The following is a 20,759-nucleotide window of genomic DNA, read 5'->3' as shown; positions in this document are numbered from 1 at the left end:
TTACCTTCACAAGGCCAAAGAGGTTGGAGATGGATGTACACTGAACTGTGACAAATGTCTGATCTGGGGAAGCGATGGGACTCTGGCGAAATTAATTTTTGCAGAGGGGAAGGAACAGTCCACATAAAATTCAACCAGGTGAAGGTTGGGACTTTATGTTAGGAATACACTTTGTGATGTGCATTAAAAGTGCCCACATCACTCCTCCAAATTGTTTTCTAAGATAGCACACTGACTTTTAAAAGATTATTTCTCCGGTAGATTGCAGTGCAATAGATCAGTTCTCTATTACAATATAGAGTTTTTTCATGTGTCCTTGACGAAAAAGAGCCTGCACAATGTTCCTGTAGCAGTCTCCAAAAGAGCTTTTTAAAGCAGATATCTCAGCATAATGCCATTAAATATATTAAATGTGAGATTTACACATGCATTCATACCACTGCTTGTTTTTTTTTTATCAAGTTATGTTTGGCAAAGAAGCAATCCATCAGTAGCAACCGCATCTTTAAACGAGGTTGTGTATGGTAACTGCCACGTAACACACATCAAACAGTATGTTGTCCTGACAAACATCTGGTTTGGTATATTTAATAACAGATAGCAACTAATTTAAGAAACCAGAATGATTTGTGTGTGTAGGTATTCTCATACTAAAATTGGGAACATTGGTCTACTACATACCTCTCGACAATGAGCATGGGTGAGAGGTTTGGGAGTAGGAGCCTATTGAAATCATTGGAGATTAAATTTTTTTTAAAGAAGTGGAGAAAGGTTTTTCAGAGTGGGTGAGCAAACCGAGGTCTGCGGGAGGGAGTTGGCTAGTTGTATACTGAAGATTAGTCGAATGAGGGTGACACCCTCCAAAATGAAGGTGAGTTGAAATTTACATTTAGATTGTCTTTAGTTGTTTCTCTTCTGTGTGATATAGTGTAGTGTAAAATCAGGCAAAGTAAAGCCACAGACGGACATGCTGGGAAGCTGCCATCCGGCAAAATTATCCAAACTACAGAAAACCAAAGAATATCCTTGCATAACGTCAAAGGCTGCATGTTTACCTTTATTTGTGTTTATTTATCACTATGTATCTGGAAACAATTACACTTTTAGCTCCTATGATTTGTATGTAGGTTAAGGTATTTATTGTAGTTGCAATTTTCAAACCAGTAGCATAGTCAATCTTATGTCTAGGTTTACTTAGTTGTAAAGGATAAATAAAATTCTCAATAGTACAACACTCCCCATCATCTCAAGTAAATAAACCTATAGGTACTAGGTTACAATTTAGAAAGAGTTGGGCTCCACCTTTTATCTATTAGAGACAAATATAGTAGTAACATGAAGTCGCAAAATACATATCAAAGTTATATGGGTAAGTTCTCGCAGCCACGCACGCAAACTAGGGAAGCCACAGATAGAAACTTCAACTCTTGTCTGTCTTTGATATCCCTGGCAATTCCCTTACTATCGATCAACAAAGGGAGAGACAGGGTTCAGAGGCACTCTTAGTCCCCAATCAATAGATATACAAACAAAGGAAGAGTGTCCGTCAGTGAGGCGTGGGTGTGATCAAGATAGCACGTATTAATATGAGGCCAGCTGTAGTTGGTCAATACACTGGGCTAACTTTCTAGAAAAAACAAATTATTTCTTCAAGAAACCCTCACTCACCCTAGTGGTGACATGCTTCATCATCGGGTCCACTCGAGAGATCGAGTACCTCCCGAGTGTGCTACGACGCCAGGAGACTGCGGAGCGGGTTGTTGTGAGAGTGAATGTGAAAAAGAAGGTGTAGTTAAAAATGTCAGAGGTTGTCCCAAAAAATCATTTATTCGCTGGTCAACTTGACATATTAAAATTAATGCTATGTGCAGGGAAACTATCCACAAGAAATACAGGTGTTTCCCTGTTAGGGGAAGGTCAACATGTTTCTGCCCTTTAAGTGTGTGAGTTTACAGGGCTTTCGTCAGGACCAGTAAGTGGGTGTTACCTCAACAGGTATAGGCGCGCTAAGGCCTACCCTGCTGTAGGTGTGAAAGTTAAAAACAGTGGCACTATGTGTAAAAAAGTGCGTGAAAATACAAACCAAAGGCTGGGGATTTGCCTCAGTTGCGAGGAGCCCAAAAGTTTGTATTCAGTATGAACCACGCCCCATAGATTCAGAGGGGGGGTGGGAGCGACAATGGCACACCGCCCGCAACGCTCAGCACCCTCTCGGCACCTAGCTGTCCCCGCTGGATCTCGTTGGGCTCCACCTTTTATCTATTAGAGACAAATATAGTAGTAACATGAAGTCGCAAAATACATATCAAAGTTATATGGGTAAGTTCTCGCAGCCACGCACGCAAACTAGGGAAGCCACAGATAGAAACTTCAACTCTTGTCTGTCTTTGATATCCCTGGCAATTCCCTTACTATCCCTGGCCTCTTGAGTCAAACATTAACAGTTGGTGCCAAACCTTAAGACATGATTTCCAACAGTGCATCCAAGTCAATACTCTAACCAGAACTCTGTAACTAACAAAAATTTTGTCCTGTGAGGTGTACCCTTTTCTTGCATTTATCAGGCATGCATTCACTGCTAAGTAGATCAAACCAGAGCATAATGTCTTGAAGAAAACCACTACACTATCAAAGTTTCACCATAGCACAACTTCAGCATATACCCTGGGAATGCAGAGATGTGTTGCTTGTCATCATTGCACCCCTGACTTGACACGCTGCTTGCCAGATAATGAAGAAGTTTCGAGCACAAGCAAATTCTGCTGGATGCTAGAAAAGCATTGAGAATGCCACCAGATTCAGGCATAAAAGTTTGCTTCTAGTAACCAGAGTTTGTGGTGATACTTACTGCATTGTAAGAGAGTCATGTCAAGGGACTGCCTATTGAAAGCTGAACTCAATAGCACCAAAACCTGTCACACACTATATCCTGTAATGACTGAAGTGGGAGGCTGAAACTAGGAGTAATGGAGCCATTCTGTCACTGCCCTCCTTTTGGTTATACCTGTGACAATGAAAGTTTGGAGTAACAGTAATCTTCATTGCCAGTAAGTGATACAATCCATTACCCACCTTATGAAAAATTCTTTTTTTGAAAATTTATTTACTGCTACACAAGTTTACACAGAGTACTTGGAACATCATGAGGTGCCATTCCACACATTCACGCGGACATGGAAGGTTTAATTCCATTTTCATTATTTGCCACAGAATAGTCAGCATATTCAACTACTGTATGCATGTGGGAATTGTATAGCAAAAACCTAGACAAAAGACAGCAGGTTTCCAAGGCTATGTAAGCGTGGAGGAAGCAGTTAGTTGTTATAACAACTGCTAACATTTTTCTTGGCAGCACCACCAGATAAAGAATAGATACAGACCACCAGATAAAGACTGAAATAGTTGCCTTTGTCTGCAGCAGAGAACATGTATTGTCACTATAATATATCTTTCGGTTAGGAGAGTCCTTCTACTCTCCCCGCAGATATTCAGGAGCAGAATAAGGCCTTCTGAGAGGAAACGCAGCCGACAGGCCCCACTGCGCAAGAGTGCAAATGAAAATGTCACTCCTCCCTTACTGACTGGAAACACTGGTTGACTAGAGAGATACAAAGTGATTTCTTCTTTTAGAGGATCTTAATTTAACTTCAGATAAAGACAGTTAGAAGTACACAGTCAGCGACTTAAATCAATTTAGAAAAGGACAGGCAGAAAACTCCCCAGTGTGGAAAACGACTCTTACAGCTAAACACCTGCTGTTTTAATTGCGACTAGCAATGATGTAATAACACACAAACACACAGCAGTGGAAATAAATGTGGGCGAAAAAATCATGTTACTCAAAGCAACTGTACTAAAAAATGCACATTTACACATTTATTCCTGTTTACAACTACATGAGCGTGGAATTCACAGGAGAATATCATTGCTTACTGCCTCACATATTGCATTTTACAATAACTCGACTCACCTTATGGTTACAATGTCTCTTCTCTGTGCTTTTACAATATTTCCTAAATGTAACTCCTAGCATTCTGGTTTTGTTTAAATACCATTTGTTAAAACAAATACAAAACAATTAATTCCATTATCTATCTATCTATCTATCTATCTATCTATCTATCTATCTATCTATCTATCTATCTATCTATCTATCTATCTATCTATGTCTGTCTGTCTATGTTACACAGTGGCAACTGCCATTGTGTAGTTACGTCAGTGTTTTCACAGGAAAGGTCATTTTTTTCACTAACTCTAACGCCATTTGACAAATATTCATGAAACTTCCTAAAAAAGTTTATCCACCTCAGCTCCTTCTTGGAATGTTTTGGGGTGATCCGTCAAATGGTCCCAAATCAAATGGGGTTAGGCGGTGCCAAAACATTAATTTCCCATGTTAATTCCCGCAAAAAATGAAAAACAAATTACACCACCTGTAACTAACAAAAATACCTTAACTAGGAGGTCGGTAGTCATTAAGGGGTGAAAAAGATAGTGATATCTGGATCTGGACTACTGATGTCCATATATGCTCTGACTGACCCCTTTTGAGAGCGATAGTCAATCCTGATTGTCTTGCCACAACCTGAATAATAGGTTGGTGGCAGTCAGTACAAGACATAGGGACAGGGTTCATGTGTCCTGAAGGTAAATTAAAAAAATATAACTTGGCATGGTGATGCCACTCTGATCACAAGGGGCATAGCTGGAGGGTCTCAATGGGATCCTCACTTGATTGGCTGTCCAGAACACTGCACAGGTTTAGCTTCAAGTCCACAAACACTATAGGATGGTGTCACAATGATTGTATGATGTCATCAGTAGAGTAGGAACTGGTGAATTTCAGAGGTTTTTAAACATTAGTTTCTACCATATTTTAACATCTGTCTATACCATCCCTTTAACCTTTGGATACACACATACACACACAAAATGTTTGACAAAAATATGATTTTTATCTAAACAAATCACAGAAAGATCTTAAATATTCATTTTGGCATTGCATGATACTTTTTTAAATGTCTTTGTTCACTGGGAAAATTAAGGATGGATAAATAATACTTTATTAACAGATTTCAATTATGTTACCTATTTATTGAAAGGTTAATTGGAAAATGTTTTTTGTACCAAATAAATCTGATCAATTTAGAAAACCAGTGCCTCTGTTTCAGTGGGGACACGATACTAATAAAATACTGTGGCTCCTTTACTCGACATACAGTGACACAATTCTCTTTCAGGCACCTATTGAAGATGATGAAAGATATTCTTGTCTTTAAGAGACAGAGGACACTTGCTTCCAAAGCTTTGAAGTCTGGGATGAGGAAAAGGATGTCATTGAGTGCTACTTTTTAGAATGGCTTAGCAAAGGTCATCAGATTTGCCCGCCTGCTGCCAAGGAACCTAACTGGACTAGTTAATTTAGAATTGTAACAGACTGATAAATACATCATTGACACATTTTAGATTAATGTTGTGCAGCTGTGAAGATCACAATCAGCAATATGTCAAAATGCAGCAAAAAAGAACAGATTCCTTTTTGGCGGCATTATATTTTCTATAAATGATCAATGATACTGTCAAAAGAATTGCTGAAGTGCTTTGCCAATTCTTTCACCTCTCCCTGAGCCCTGAAAAATGTGCTCTTAAGTGGAAATCAGCTAGGGTTAAAGACATATTGAAAAAAGACCCACTGCAGGCCCTAAAGTATTAGCAAATTTCAGACCCATTTCGCTTCTGCCCTTTCTTGGTAAAGTTATGGAAACACTTGCAAATTCCAACTAACAGCTTTTTTGGAAAGTTATTCCATGCTTGATCTCATGCAATCAGGCTTTCAAGCCTCTTTTAGTACAGAAACTGCATCACAAGACTCTACTTAGATGGCGGGCACTCAGCAAAGACCTTTTAGACCTTTCTGCAGCTTTCAACACCCACTCAGTCTTAACTCAAAGACTAGAGGAGATAGATATCAGAGTGAGCGCACCCATGCGGTACAGCTAGAGTCATTTTGTTATCAAACCATAGCCTTGGACTGGAGAGTGCCACAAGGTCTTCTTTGAGCCCCATGCTTTCTAACATCTATTTGGCCCCTCTGGCCCAAGTGATAAAATCATTTGGGTTTGAGGTCATTTCTTATGCAGATGACACTCAACTTTTTACTCAATCCGGACTCAACTAAAGAGAAATTCTGGAACTGTATGGATAAGATCACTTACTGGGTTCAATCCAAGTGCCTCCAGCTAAACACAAACAAAACTGAGATTTTCCTCTTTGGAAAAGCTCATTCTTTGTGGTTGAAGGACTGGTTACCTCTGGGCCTGGGCTCACTCCCACCCTAATATCAACAGCAAGAAACCTGGGAATCTTGGTTGATGAAAATCTCCCTATGAGGGAACATGTGATTGGGGGATTCTGTTTGGAGTCATGCGCCTCCTCAGGAAGCTCTTCAAGTGGCTGCCATTGCAGACAAGGAAATACCTAGTCCAGGCCCTCATAATTAGCTGATTGGACTATGGGAATGCCCTAATGGTAGCCTTGAATAAAGTACTGTCGTTCAAACTTCAGGTGGTTCAAAACACCGCGGCTCAGCTAATTAGTCATCTTCCTCCTGCTTGCCCTCAGAACCTATCTTCAGATCTCTCCACTGAAATGGGCTGTGTTTAAACTTCTTTGTCTGGTCCACAGAGCCTTGTATGGAAGAGGGCTGCGCTATCTGCAGGGTAAGTTAAAATGGTACGTTCCTACTCAGTGTTTTAGATCCAGCGGGAAATTCTTGTTACTTCCTCAGCGTATTTGTGCTATCAAGTATGGTGGGCGTTCCTTCTCACACTTAGCACCCGAGCATTGGAATATACTTCCACAGCATCTCAGTCTGTGTACTGACTTTAAACAGTTTAAGAAAACCCTAAAAACCTGGCTCTTTTAGCTGACTGACAGCTTCCACTCTGGGTTTGGCCAATCTTTGGAGCTGCTATATCACCAAGAGACCCCATCTGGGTTGACACGTGTACTTTAGAAGCAGAGCTAACATAACATGTATTCATAAGTAACATGTTGCCCTCTATTTTAGCTGTTTTCTTGCTATGTTTGCCTCAATGCAACCAAAACAAAAAAACAGAGTAGGCAGAGCACATATCAATCAATCTATCCACCCACCCAATCCCTTCCCATCCATCCATCACGCTACAGCATAGACGTCCTACTATAATAATGTCACTGGCCAGGTAGCACTAGATGAAATCTTCAGTTTGCTATTCATGGGTGTAGGACAATTGGGCAACTGGTTGAGAGGTTGAAACCCCACTTGAGCAGCAACCACAACTTCTGTCCGGGTGAAGTCACAAACAACCCCAATTTAACATGTACATAACCCTCAGGTAGCTTGGCATAAAGCACCATTTGTGGATATCTGGACAGAGCATTGAGGATGTGTCACAGTTTCGACGTAGCTGGGGGCTGTGATGCAAGGTCATCGTTGAGGATGCCGTTGAAGGGGGGCTTGCGATGCGAAGATAGCATTGAGGATGCATCACACAGGGGCTGTTTCAAAGGGCTGTGATGCGCGGACATGCATCAGGGATACATCGCAAAGTGGTGGGTCTGATGCAGAGCTGTGAGAAGATGTGTCCTGCTGCATTGGTTTTGCCCACAGGAACACAGCTTGGCTGGCAGAGCACCATCAGGCCCCTTCTTCCTGGAGAAGATAAGCAAGATTGTCGAAAGGCTGAAGGTAAAGGCACCATCAGACAGTATAGCTCAGAAGGATAGACAAATACCAAGGGCTTTGGAGGTTAAGGACAGGGGGACGATGCCATTGAAGCAAGACGCTATCCTGGACCTCTTTACGCTGCCCTTGGATGAGGATTTTATCAATGTGGCCACCGGAGTTTGCTCAGACTCGCCTTTGGACCCTCTCCCCCATAAAATATGGAGAGAACTTGGTACTGTCTATATATATATATAACTTTAGCTTTATTCGATTTAAGTATAAAATCATAAAAGCACATTGCAAAATATATACACAATTACAAATCAGATTATTTCAGTTCATTTCAAATCATGTCGGGTAGCGAATCAATGGAATGTCCAGAGAGGGTCTGTATATTAAAAGCCCTTCACCCCGGAGGTGTATTGGCCCAACCAAAAGTTAATCTTAGCGATGATCTTGTATGAGGGTGTAGTGCTTCTCTAGGATAAAAATCGGATAAGCCCCAGGTGTGTATAGGTCCGTCTCCTATCTGTGGTTTCCAAGATTGGAGGTAAGGAACAACATTGTTATTAAGAAACTTTATTAGCACCAGATCACCAGATCTCTCTTTTCGGAGCGGGCCTAACCATCCCACCCTTCTAACACATTTTATTCTACCATCAATGTATGGGGGTAGGGGTCTATTTTTTGTTAGCCAAAATAGTGTCTTATTTCTCAGCTCCTGTTCGCTTTCGGATTTACCCTTTGGGAGTTCCGGCACCCCAGACAGGACACCCACGAACGGAGCAGCCTCCGGTGGTAGATGGATGTGATTAGTTTTCCTTTGCATGTTCCGTATCGTGGGGAGTGGCCCTTTAGGTGGTATTGTAGCGTTATTTAGCCCCGTTGTAAAGGAACAGCTAGGTGTTGTTTTTATTTTGATGGGGGCTTTGCCGCTAGTTTGAGTTAGCGTACCTGGGGTTGTCCGTTGGGGTTGGGATACTCTATTTTTTGAAGATGTTGAAGGGTTAACAGTGTTACGTGGAGATAGATTGGGGTCTGCCACGTTGTTTTGGGGGAGTGAGTTTATCTTGATCTTTTCCTCAATTGCCGTGATCCTGACCCCGAGGTCCTGCAATTTTTCCATTAGCGGGTGTATTGCGGCGTTGATCATAGTCTGTAACTGGGTCAAGAGTGTTGGCAACTTTCCCCGCAGCGCTCGCCTCCAGCGCTCGGCTCTCCCGCTTTTCTCCCGCGCCTCCGGGCGCTCCGTTGACGTCACCCGACCGCCGGGGCACCTGGGGGATGTAGTCCCTTGCCCTCGCGGCGGTCGGGTTGCTGGCAAATGTTCGTGCTTTCTGGCCGTTCCCCTCACGGCACCAGGGTCTCACAGGGTCTCACAGCAGGTCCTCCCCAGAGCGTTCCACCTCCCTGGGCGTCCGGTCTCCCGTTGGCAACTTTCCCCGCAGCGCTCGCCTCCAGCGCTCGGCTCTCCCGCTTTTCTCCCGCGCCTCCGGGCGCTCCGCTGACGTCACCCGACCGCCGGGGCACCTGGGGGATGTAGTCCCTTGCCCTCACGGCGGTCGGGTTGCTGGCAAATGTTCGTGCTTTCTGGCTGTTCCCCTCACGGCACCAGGGTCTCACAGGGTCTCACAGCAGGTCCTCCCCAGAGCGTTCCACCTCCCTGGGCGTCCGGTCTCCCGTTGGCAACTTTCCCCGCAGCGCTTGGTACTGAATTCTCCCCTGTTCTTCGCAAATTGTACAACCAATCCTTCAGTAGCGGGCTGGTTCCATGTTGTTGGAAACAGGCAATAGTAACCCCCCTGTTGAAAAAAACAACCGCAGACCCTAAATCCCCGAAGAACTATAGACCCATCTCTCTTCTCCCATACCCAGTGAAGATCATGGAACGCCTGGTGAGCAGGTCGCTCTCCCAATTCCTGGAGGCTAACAGCAAGCTGGAGGAGGAGCAATTCAGGTTCCGCCCAGGTCATGGGACGGAAACTGCTCTGATAACCATTCTGGACGACATCCGAATGTGTGCAGACAAGGGTCAATCAGCTATTTCAATCTTGCTAGACCTCTCTGCTGCTTTCGATACGGTTAATTACGTGATACTCCTAGCCAGGCTAGAAGAAATGGGGGTGGTGGGGACAGTGTTATGTTCAGTCATATCTGTCCGATAGACAGCAGGCAGTGGCACTCCCCCCTTTCCAATCGGACTTTGCGGACATCAAGCATGGGGTACCTCAGGGGTCCTCAGTCAGCCCCATCCTATTCAATGCCTACATGCAGCCGCTGATAGGCATCACCAAATCCTTCAACATTAGGTTGGTAAACTATGCCGATGACACCCAGCTGATTTTGTCTTTGGAAGGTGACCCTGATGGGGCCCTGGAGAATTTACATGCCTGTATGAGGGAAATGACAAACTGGCTGAGAGACAACTCACTAAAATTTAACAATGATAAAACTGAGAGTGCCGTCAGTCCTCCCTACCAACATCTGGCCTATCCCCACGGAAACTCCTTTGGTACCCGTGGGGACAGTGCGAAACCTGGGGGTCAGCTTTAATGTTAAGCTGAACCTAAAGTCTCATGTTAACAAGCTGGTGGGGAGCTGCTACACTCTCTTTAAGGAAATGCGGAAGATCCTACCAGTACTACCGACTCAGGCCAGAGCTTTAGTAGTCAGGAGTATCGGTATGAGCCACCAGGACTATTGTAACTCTTGGCTACTGGAGTCCCCTAAATATCTGCTTGAGAGACTCCAGAGAATTCAGACGGCAGCTGCAAAACTGGCACTTATGAGACCACAGCGGTCATCTTCAGCTCAGGCTCTGGCAGAGCTGCACTGGCTCCCGGTGACTCAGAGGGTGCAGTTTAAGTCCATCTGTATTGTGTTTAGGGCCCTACATGGACTTGGGCCCAAACCAATACAGAGGAGATTTGGATGGTATGTTCCTACATGTAACCTCCGCTCCTCATCAGCCAATCTTGCGATCATACCCAAAACAAAGAGAGCAACCTTGGGGGGGTAGAGGGTTTGGCACAGCAGCCGCACATCTTTGGAACAACCCCCCCCCTTGAACTAAGACAGACACAGGATCTATTGCTGTTCTGCAAAAAAATCAAGACTTGGCTATTTCCCAGGTTATAATCTCCACCCTGTTTTGTTGGCAACATCCCTAGTCAGAAACATAGGTGTCACAGCGCCAGGATGCCCGTAGGGTTACAGTGCGCTCTATAAATGTTCTTACATACATACATACTTCCAAGGGTCCAGGACTGGACTGGCACCACTTGGGTGATAGACCTCACAGCAGACTGAGTCCAGTTGTAGGGTTCAAGGTGGTTGGACCCTTTTTTTGTTTCTCTGGCTCTGATCAGGAGACCTGAAAACTAGCCCCTTTGATGTTCCTCGGTTCAAGATGCATGTCCAGTCCTTCTCACTCAGGTGTTACAACAAAAATATCATGGATGGAATGCTGACATTGCAAACATTCTCACCAAGTCAAAAGAGCTGGGTTAAATCCATCATTCTTTTGCCAACTACGCCACCCCAGTTTGGACCAAGCCATATGCAAATCAGTCTTGACACTGTGCCCCATGGGAACAGTCCAGACCGAACTGCCAGGCCAGGTCCTCCCTGGACCGGAAACAAGCATCCTGGGACAGGTTTCTGGTTATGTCACCCTTCTTCAGCCAGGCTAGCATGAATTCAGTGGCATAGTGAACAAGGGACCCACGTCTGGGCATACCCATCCCACTTAGGGCAAACAGTGTTACAACAAACAAATGATGGACCATGAGTCCCCTCCCTAGCGTACTCCTCAGCGTCTGATCTTCATTATAACTGTGTACCCATGCTGATACCTGACACCTTTACCCTAATACACCAGCAAATTGTTACCCTTTGTCTAGACCTCATGACACATTTTTAGATCAAGTCGGACCACTTTCAACTAGAGATCTACTCCTACCCATAGTATTCGATCTTTATGCTAATTTCCTATCAATATACATGAGAACATATAATGTAGAAGGAGTAAACCACCTCCTTCATGGAACTGTAGCCTGCATCTACAACCATCACTGGTGCATACTCAGTACTATTACTTTTATGCACACCATTGAACAATCTTTTAGCTTTGCCCAATGACTGGAAATCCAAGTGTGTGCTTGTAGTTTGAGTGAGCAATATCGCTCTCATTAATAGACTCTTTTTTATTGCTGTATCAATCTCTTGTCAATTGAACATCAGATCTTTAATAATACAATATGAATGAAAAATTATAAATGCTGGAATATTCACACCTCTGCAAACTCTATGCCATTCACAACATAATACCGAAACAACAATCAAGTGTGTCATGATTCCAAATCAAATTGGAACATAAGTTTAAGCTTCCAATGTGAAATTTCAGAGTAACAAGCAGGAGTCTTGAGTGAGCCTTCAGGAAAACAAGTGTGCATGTGTCTTCGAAATGCATTTTAATTTTGACATTATAGATATATAGATCCACACATATGTGTGTGTGTGTGTGTGTGTATATATATATATATATATATATATATATATATATATATATATATATATATATATATATATATATATATATATATATATATATATATATATATTAAAAAAAGAGACATAAATATGCAATGATATGTAAATGCATATACAGCAATTGTCATCTAAATGATAAATATTTTCACTGGATGCGTCAAACAATGAAATACAATTGTTACAATTGTAATTGACTCTAGTGTTGTTTTCATAGCTACTCATCAGCAGTATGTTTCAGGCCGCAGGTTGGCACTAGTTACTAACCTTCTTCTGTAGTCCGGGCTGACTTTGAGTCACTGTCCATTCCTTGGAACTCATTGAAATAGGGGCGGACTTTAATCTCGTATGTAACCCCTTTTTTCAAATTGACTATGATGGAGCTTCTCTCAGTGGGAACTTTGACATCCATGTTCTGCCATGCTGAAGGAGACGATAGACCTGACATCTGACGATACATTACTCGGTAGCCCTGAATGAACTGGGATTGGCGGTCAACCTGACAACAATAGTGCAAAAGAGAAGTTTACTTGTGTATGCATGTAATAAAAGTTTTGTCTCTTTGCCAATACATGAAAATACAACCACTTTTTAGACATTATTTCGCTAATTAGCATTAACAGCATCATTGGACCCAGATATGAAAATAATGCATCCTTTCTTTCGAGGGCATATTTTTTCAGAGTATTTTATGGGCTAAATGTTTATTTGATAAGACTGAGCAGAACCTCCTTTCGCTCTACACCAGTGAACAAAAGCATGAGTTTTGGAAAGAAGGTGCTTCAGATCATTCTTATTGAACACATTTGTAACTAATAAAACTCATTTTCACATTCCCAAGCCCCCAAAATATTCATAACTGAGTGACTACCCCTGCAGCTGCTGAGTGTGGCAGGAAGGACCTACAATCACATCAAAATCATCATTACATAGCACCATATTTAATGGCTATCCGTCCGTCTGGCATTGGCGTACACATGTAGTTCCTTGATAAACTGTTTTATCTCCCTGTGGGCCCTCACAAATCATACCTCCAGAGAAAAGTCTGCTAAAAGGCTTGCTCATGCACATAAGAACCTACAAAGATCCAGAGAAGAGTCCTATATAAGAACAGGACAGTGATTCAGCAGACCTGCTCATGCATATAATTTCTTGCAAAGACCTAGGGAAGAGTTCTGTAAAAGAACAGGATAGTGATTTGGCAGACTTGCGCCTGCACATAAGATCTACAAAGATCCAGAGAAGAGTACTGTAAAAGAACAGGGCAGTGATCCTACAGACTTGCTCATACGCATAGGAAGCTACAGAAATCCAGAGAAGAGTCCTGTAAAAGAACACAACAGTAATTCGGCAGAACTTGCTCATGCACATAAATCTGACAAAGGCATCTCAAGATGAACCACTTTTGAACTGATTATTAAACTTCTCTCTATGCACCCCACACCTTCAAATGACAACTGACAATAGCATGATGGTCCTCTCAGTTCCACCAAAAAGGGATTGCAGATTGGCAGTACAATACAGTAGAATAATAATGGCAACTAGAGCTATATAAATGCAAATGACATAAGAAGTGTATTCAAACATTCATGGGAAAGAATGTAAAATAGTCAATAGTGAAATAATTTTTTAAAAAACATTAAAAAATTGAACCCTCAGCATTTTGATTTTTTTAACATGGTTCCTGCCTTTTCTTTAAAAATACATATTCAAATGTTTTTCTGCTTGTGCCTCCCTCATAGCAGTGGCATTATTTGCTTCGTTCCCCACCCATTATGAACTAGGGTCAGGGTGCACACCTGGTACGTTCAGTGTTGGTCCCACCCAAAGTCAAGGGTTGGTCGCAATCTTTACATCACTGTCTCATTGATCAAAGATTACGCTTCAGTGTTTGGGCGTCTCCACCAATGGAAGTCGTACCTGAAAGTTTGGGACAATTATCTAATGTAAGGACTTAGAAAAAATATTTATTTATTTATTTATCTTTTATTTGGACCATTGGTTATTTAATTTAATGGATTGGTAATACTGTATTAAACCTCGTTTTCAGAGTAAAGATATAATCATATTGAAAGAAACGGTTCTTTCAAGAATGTGTTTCCAGAAGCACGTGCATGCAGTTTGATTAAACAATTTCTAACAATCTAAACAGGAGAAAAATAACATCGATGTAGAAGAATAACAGTCCAAAACAAACGCGTTGTGTCCTTGACAACAGACTAAACTAGGACTGTAGCACATTAGGAGGTTTGGCCTTCAGGAATTCAAAGAGAGACACATAAATGGCACAGTGTTAATCTTTGTTATCTTTTGTTTATGATTATTTCAAGTCAGGCATGCTGGAAAGCAATGATAAAAGGCTTTCAACGTTGATAGAAATGTTTCCCTTAATTTCTTCAAACAGCTTTTTATGTTTTCTTGGAATATTTAATTTTGTTGAATAGTGCGTCAATTAGCACTACTCTTCTAAACATTCTGACCCGGAACCCATATAATCCGCCTGCATATGGAACTCCAAGACCGGCTAGCTATGATTTTTACAGTTTTCCTCACATCAGGGGATTCACAAATAAAGCCTACATGCGTAAATTTGAGATTTCCATGCATAGCTATTAAATAGCAGATTTTCCAACGCCTGAAAACATATTGCCTTCTGGCTGTGTTGAAGTGCAACTCTATATATATATATTTTATTTACAGGGGAAATCGTTATCTATGTAGAAACTCTTTCCTTTACATTCTCAAAAACTGATGGGGTTTTCACCAATATTTTACAATCTTATGTTTCTTGCTAATCACACCTAATATAGATTGAATCTATCTCAAAAATGTTTGGAGGTTTGAATTTGAATTTTAAAATATTTGTAGAGCGCACGACTACCAAGCGGTTCCTTGGCGCAAGGGATGCAGACCCGTGGTCAGAGCAGGAAGTAGGCCGCTAATGAGGGAAGGCTTGAGAGAAGAGGAAGGTTTTGAGGGCTTTTCGGGACTCTAGATAATGAGGGGAAGACCTAAGGGAAAGAGGAAGAGTGTTCCAGAATACAGGGGCGAGGGTGGAGAAATTCATACCTCCCAGTTTCTTCCTCCTAAATCGAGGAACCGCGAGAAGGAATTGGGAGGAAGAGCGCAGCTCTCTACAAGGGAGATAGGCCTTGGTTTCAGAATTAATAAATGCAGGGGCCGTCCCTGCCCGGGCCTGGAAGGTGATACAGCCCATCTTAAAGAGGGAACGTTCCCGGATGGGAAGACAGTGTAAGGCTTTGAGTAACTGGGTGACGTGATGGACTTTAGGGAGGTTATATACAAGTCGGGCGGCCTGGTTCTGAACCAGCTGAAGTCGACGTAACTCGCAGGCAGGCATACCAGAATATAGAACGTTGCCGTAGTCAATACGGGAGATGACCATGGCTAAGAGAATAATTTTGAGGGCAGAAAGGGAGAAAAAAAGCGAGATGGTGCGGAGAGTCATAAAGCAGGAGGAAACAACAGAACTAATCTGGGAGTGCAAGTTGAGATGGTTGTTCAATTTTATCCCTAAAGTCTTTACTGAGGAGGAGGGAACAGGAGGTGAACCCAGGGAAGAAGGCCAGAATGAGGGGTTCCAGGGACTGGAGCAACCACCTGTAAGAACCAGTTCGGTTTTATCTGGGTTTAACTTCAGGTGGTTGTAACTCATCCAGTCCCTGATGAAAATCATAATGGATTGGAAATTGTGAGTGGAGTCTGGGGAAGAGGACAAATTAAAAATAAGCTGGAGGTCATCGGCGTAGTTGTACAGGGTGACCTCCATCTGCTGTAGTGCAAAAACAAGAGGGAAGATGTATAAATTAAACAACAGGGGGGACAGGGAGGAGCCTTGCGGTACACCGCAATGAACCTTACGGGAAGGTGCAGAAAAGTCGGCCAGATGGACGGCCTGAGTACGGTCCCTCAGGAAGGAGGAGAGCCAGACCAAGGCTGATCCCCTGATGCCCGCCGCCTTGACATGGTTGAGCAAGGTGGAATGGTCTACCGTGTCAAAGGCGGCGGATAAATCAAGAAGGACCAGGGCCTGGGGCAGCTTGGTGTCCATTCCCTCTCTGAGGTTGTCCATGACCGAAAGGACTACCAACTCCGTAGAGTGCCTAGGGCGAAAGGCTGCCTGGCACTGGGCTAACCTGCCGGTTTTCTCTACAAAGGCACTAAGCACTTGGGTGACATGTCGCTCCAGTATTTTGCCTAAAAAGGGAAGGAGAGAGATGGGGCGATAGTTGGTCATGGAGGTAGGATCTGCACCAGGTTTCTTTAAGATGGGAATTATAGTGGCAGATTTATGAGATTGTGGACCAATTCCCTGAGCAAGGGAACCGTTAAGAAAGACAAGAGGGGGCAAAGGACATGCCAGGTAAATTTGTCTGAGGGTCCGTGCAGGGCAGATGTCCGAAGGAGATCCGGACTTGACCCTCAGGAGTAGGGACAAGAACAACTCCCTGGTCAGAGGAGGAATGTAATCAATAAATAACTGATTGAGCGGAGGCTGAGGGTCGGAAAAGGAGGGAGAGGGGGGTGAGATGTTAGACTTGATAGTGGTAATTTTCTCAATAAAGAAATTGTTGAGCGAGTCGCAGAGGGCCTGGGAAGGGGAAGGTTTGAGGGTGGCTCTGTCGGAGAAAGCTAGGTCCTGCACAATTGAAAAGATTTCTCTAGGTTGATTTTCGGCGGACAGAATTTTCGAGGAGAAATAGTTGGTTTTAGCAGTGAGAATGGCTTTTTTGTATTGGTTGAGGAGTGAGCTGTGTTGCAGTTTGAGTGTGGGGCAGTAGGCGCGTCGCCAGGCGCGCGCTGCCTGCCGGACCGCAAGCTTCCTCTCTTCAAGTTCGGCATTGAACCACCTGTTCGCGTCATTGGCGCGCCTGGCCGCGAAGCGTCTCAGGGGGGCTACTTGATCGCACCCACTGGCAAGCCATTTGTTGATAGTGTCTGCTTGAGCAGAAGAGGAAAGGTCTTTAATATCAGGACTTGAGGCCGAGAGGGAGGAGCAGAGGGAAGCCATGTCGACATGGTTCCAGTTGCGCGCCCAGGTGTTCCTTGAAAGCGGGGGTCTTTTAACAAGAGTGGGGTGAAGGAAGAAGATACTAAAAAGTGATCGGACCAGGCACATGGAGTGACTGCAGGGGGAGAGACGGGACAATTTAGCGACCAACCCTGGTCTAAAGTGTGGCCGTGAATATGGGTGGGAGTATGGACATGAGATAAGAAGTTAAGACTAGAGAGAGAATCCGAAAATTCTCTGGACATGTGATCCTCAGCAGGGTCTGAAGGCCAAAAGTTAAAATCGCCTAGCAGAACAGAGGAATGGTTCACAGCTAGGGTGGCCAGTAATTCCTGTACAGCGGGAATGAAATGAGGCATTGGATGAGGGGGGCGGTACATGAGCAAACAGGTCAAAGGCGTTTGAAAGGAGGTAGAGCGGACGACTAAATAGTCGACCAATAAGATGGAAAGGGTCGATAGCAACTGAAAATGAAGTTCAGATCAAACAATTAGTGCAACGCCACCACCAACTTTCCCCATGGGTCGGTCAGTGCGGAGAGCATAGTAGAACGAGGGAAGGGCCGCTAATATAATGGGCAGAGAATCCGGGCCAAACCAGGTCTCTGTAAGGAACAGAAGATCCGGTTTGTGAGTGTCGAGCAGAACAAATAATTTGTGGTAATGTTTAACGGCCGACCTGGTGTTCAGGAGGCAGACCGAGATGTCTGGAACGCCACAGAAAGGGTAGAGCTGCTCCCGTGGGGAAAAGTGAGGGGAGGGTAAGGAAGGCAAATGGGGTATAGGTGAAGGAATGGGGGGTGTCTGCCTAAGACCGAGAGTAGCAATATGGGCAATGATAGAGGATGCCAGTGGCCACGAACCTTGGAAGGAGTGTAGCTGGGCTGAAGAATAAGTGTAAAAACCGGCATGGTGGGGTGCCCCTAGCCCCGGCCGGCCGCGGACGGGCGCAGACGGGCTTGCCTTAGGCGCGCCTTTGGCGCGCTCGCTGCGCGCGTCCGCTGCGAGCTCGCATGGGGCATCTCTTTTGAAGAACTAGGTGCGCAATGACTAGTGCGCTGACTTGTAGGCCACCCCTGCCCCTCCTAAGATGGCGCCCGCAACGCCGTCAGCCCTCCGGAACAAGCGGCACTCAGCCGTGCCGGACCGGGGCTAGGGGGGGCGGGAAAAGGGCAAGGAGGACAGGCAGCGGCAAAAGGTAGGAAAAACACAAATAGTGATTTAAAATTGTCCAACAGGTAAAAATAGCGAGGCAGGCCCACACGCGACCACAGCAGCCGCGAACCCACTGCCACTGGGTATTCAGCGTCCGCTGCGCGCTCGCATGGGGCGTCTCTTTTGAAGAACTAGGTGCGCAATGACTAGTGCGCTGACCTGTAGGCCACTCCTGCCCCTCCTAAGATGACGCCCGCAACCCCGTCAGCCCTCCGGAACAAGCGGCACTCAGCCGTGCCGGACCGGGGCTAGGGGAGCGGGAAAAGGGCAAGGAGGACAGGCAGCGGCAAAAGGTAGGAAAAACACAAATAGTGATTTAAAATTGTCCAACAGTTCAAAATTTGTCAGTACGCACAAAGTTACAACATTGTGGGGATTTACCTTCCTTCAATGTCCATTTTAAATCCTTAGCCTGCGAACACCTGCATTGTCTATCATACTAAATTACATTACATCCACCTGTATGTCTAAACATTTGTGAACTCCAATTCGGCATCACAGAACTTGTATTTGCCAATGTCGTTTTACACATCCAAGTTAAACTTAGATGCATAATTATTTGTGACTACTAGAGGCTGAAAAGGGAGTTGTTGATAAAAGACATATGGGCCTCTGTAGAGTACGTTCTTGGCTGTAGATATAGTTTGATAATGAACCCTAGACACTTGAATACATTTCATCTCTTAAAAAACTAGAGAATTGGCATTCTGTGCTTTCATTAGCGGTGATCAGCCAGTAATGGCACTATTTCACAGGTCAAAGAAGAAATGGAAGAGTATACTTATAAAAGAAACACTGAGACGTCTTTCATCAGAGGTGCCAGCTCTGAAAACTCTGCAGTATATGTTAAAACACTTTGCTAGCATTTTGTAAACATCCCGACATTCACTCTAAGCCAATTTATGCACTGGTAGAGGGACATAACTCACAATAATAGCTTGTTAATACGGAACGAAGCAAGCTGTGTTTTTAGGACGAGCATTAAGCAGCTGTTTCAACATGAAGGGAGTCTGTAAATCAGGACAGATTGTTTTTACCCATGTTTGGTTTTCATTAATTAAATGTGTTACAGATGTGAAGGCCATAGGATTAGGTTAAACATTTGCATTTAAAGCCGCTATCCACTACCGTGTGCAGGGTGTCAAGCTAAGCTTTGCATTAGATAAAGCAACAAGGTGAAGGGATGGCCTGCAGCCTCTACATCTTCATGATTTGTTTCCATTGACTCCAAAATTAAGAATTGTTTGTGTTGTTAGGAACACGTGACAACACTAAGGACCCTTTTACAAGGTGCCCCAGTTTGTTGGGAGGTCACGCCCTTTACAAGGTGCCCCAGTTTGTTGGGAGGATCACGCCCAGTACTGATGGCGCTGGGTACAGCCTTTAGCATGTGGGGTGTTAGCTCCTCATTTCATTTTCACACATTAGAATGGGGAATAATGCCGTAATGCTGCTCGTTGTGCTCTTCTCTGAGCCACAAACCTTTGGATTTTACTTTTTCCCTGCAAGACCTATGACATACATTAACTATTCAAGTTTCAGGATTATTTTATTAAGTGCTCAGTTAATTAAATCTTTGGCACTAAATGCTTGTATAAAACCTTTACATGAAAAACAGCATACTAACAAAAGTTAATAAAAGTACATAACAGTACATAAAACATGATCAAAAGTGTAGAGAACATTGCTAAAATACTGAGAGCATTATGTGGCTGATGTATCCTTTTCAAAATTATGCTACTACCCCAAATTACTGACCCAGGCTGGCTGCTTGTTACACAATGTCACTCCTACGCAGGTTGTAAACATCACTTGTCGAGGGCCTTAGGTAGCCACGGGAGTTAACCTCATCAATGCCGCGCGAATTCCGCCACAGTGCTAAACATTCCAATTGTGGGTGTGGTTATGACGACTCCCGGACGTCATCAGCACACGCCCACCGTGACTAATGACGGCCAGGAGCTGTCATGAGCATCGAAGAGGTTAAGACTTCCGATGCGCTTGAAATTTTCTGGTCGAGTCTGATCAAATATTTTGTAAACCTGCAGCTAAGCTGCATGTCCGTTGTGTTAAAACAGGTTCAGAATGCAGGCCAACTGCGGCATAGCCCCCCTCTGATTCCAGTCTGGTCTTAGACTAGATCTTCGATCTTTAATGCTGGCTTTGCAAATACAGATTTGGTGGACATAATCATATCAACATGTACTTGTTAAGTGTTTATTACACAACTCAGTATTTCTCAATTGATCAGCCTATG

General features: G+C 43.8%; 1 protein-coding gene across 12 annotated transcripts in view; it reads right to left on the bottom strand.

The window, feature by feature from the left end:
• Window positions 1-20,759, bottom strand: part of ROBO2 (roundabout guidance receptor 2) — a 770,916-nt gene that overhangs the window by 135,137 nt on the left and 615,020 nt on the right. For all 12 annotated transcript variants that reach the window (XM_086934061.1, XM_086934068.1, XM_086934067.1 and 9 more), the window contains exon 14: window positions 12,524-12,755. In XM_086934061.1, the coding sequence (XP_086790187.1) occupies window positions 12,524-12,755 (232 nt within the window). The remainder of the gene's footprint in view (window positions 1-12,523; window positions 12,756-20,759) is intronic.

This window comes from Lissotriton vulgaris, chromosome 8 (genome assembly GCF_964263255.1).
Source record: "Lissotriton vulgaris chromosome 8, aLisVul1.2, whole genome shotgun sequence".
Classification (NCBI taxonomy): Eukaryota; Metazoa; Chordata; class Amphibia; order Caudata; family Salamandridae; genus Lissotriton; species Lissotriton vulgaris.
The sequence above is the reverse complement of the archived record's forward strand: the minus strand, read 5'-3'. Positions and strand labels throughout refer to the sequence as shown.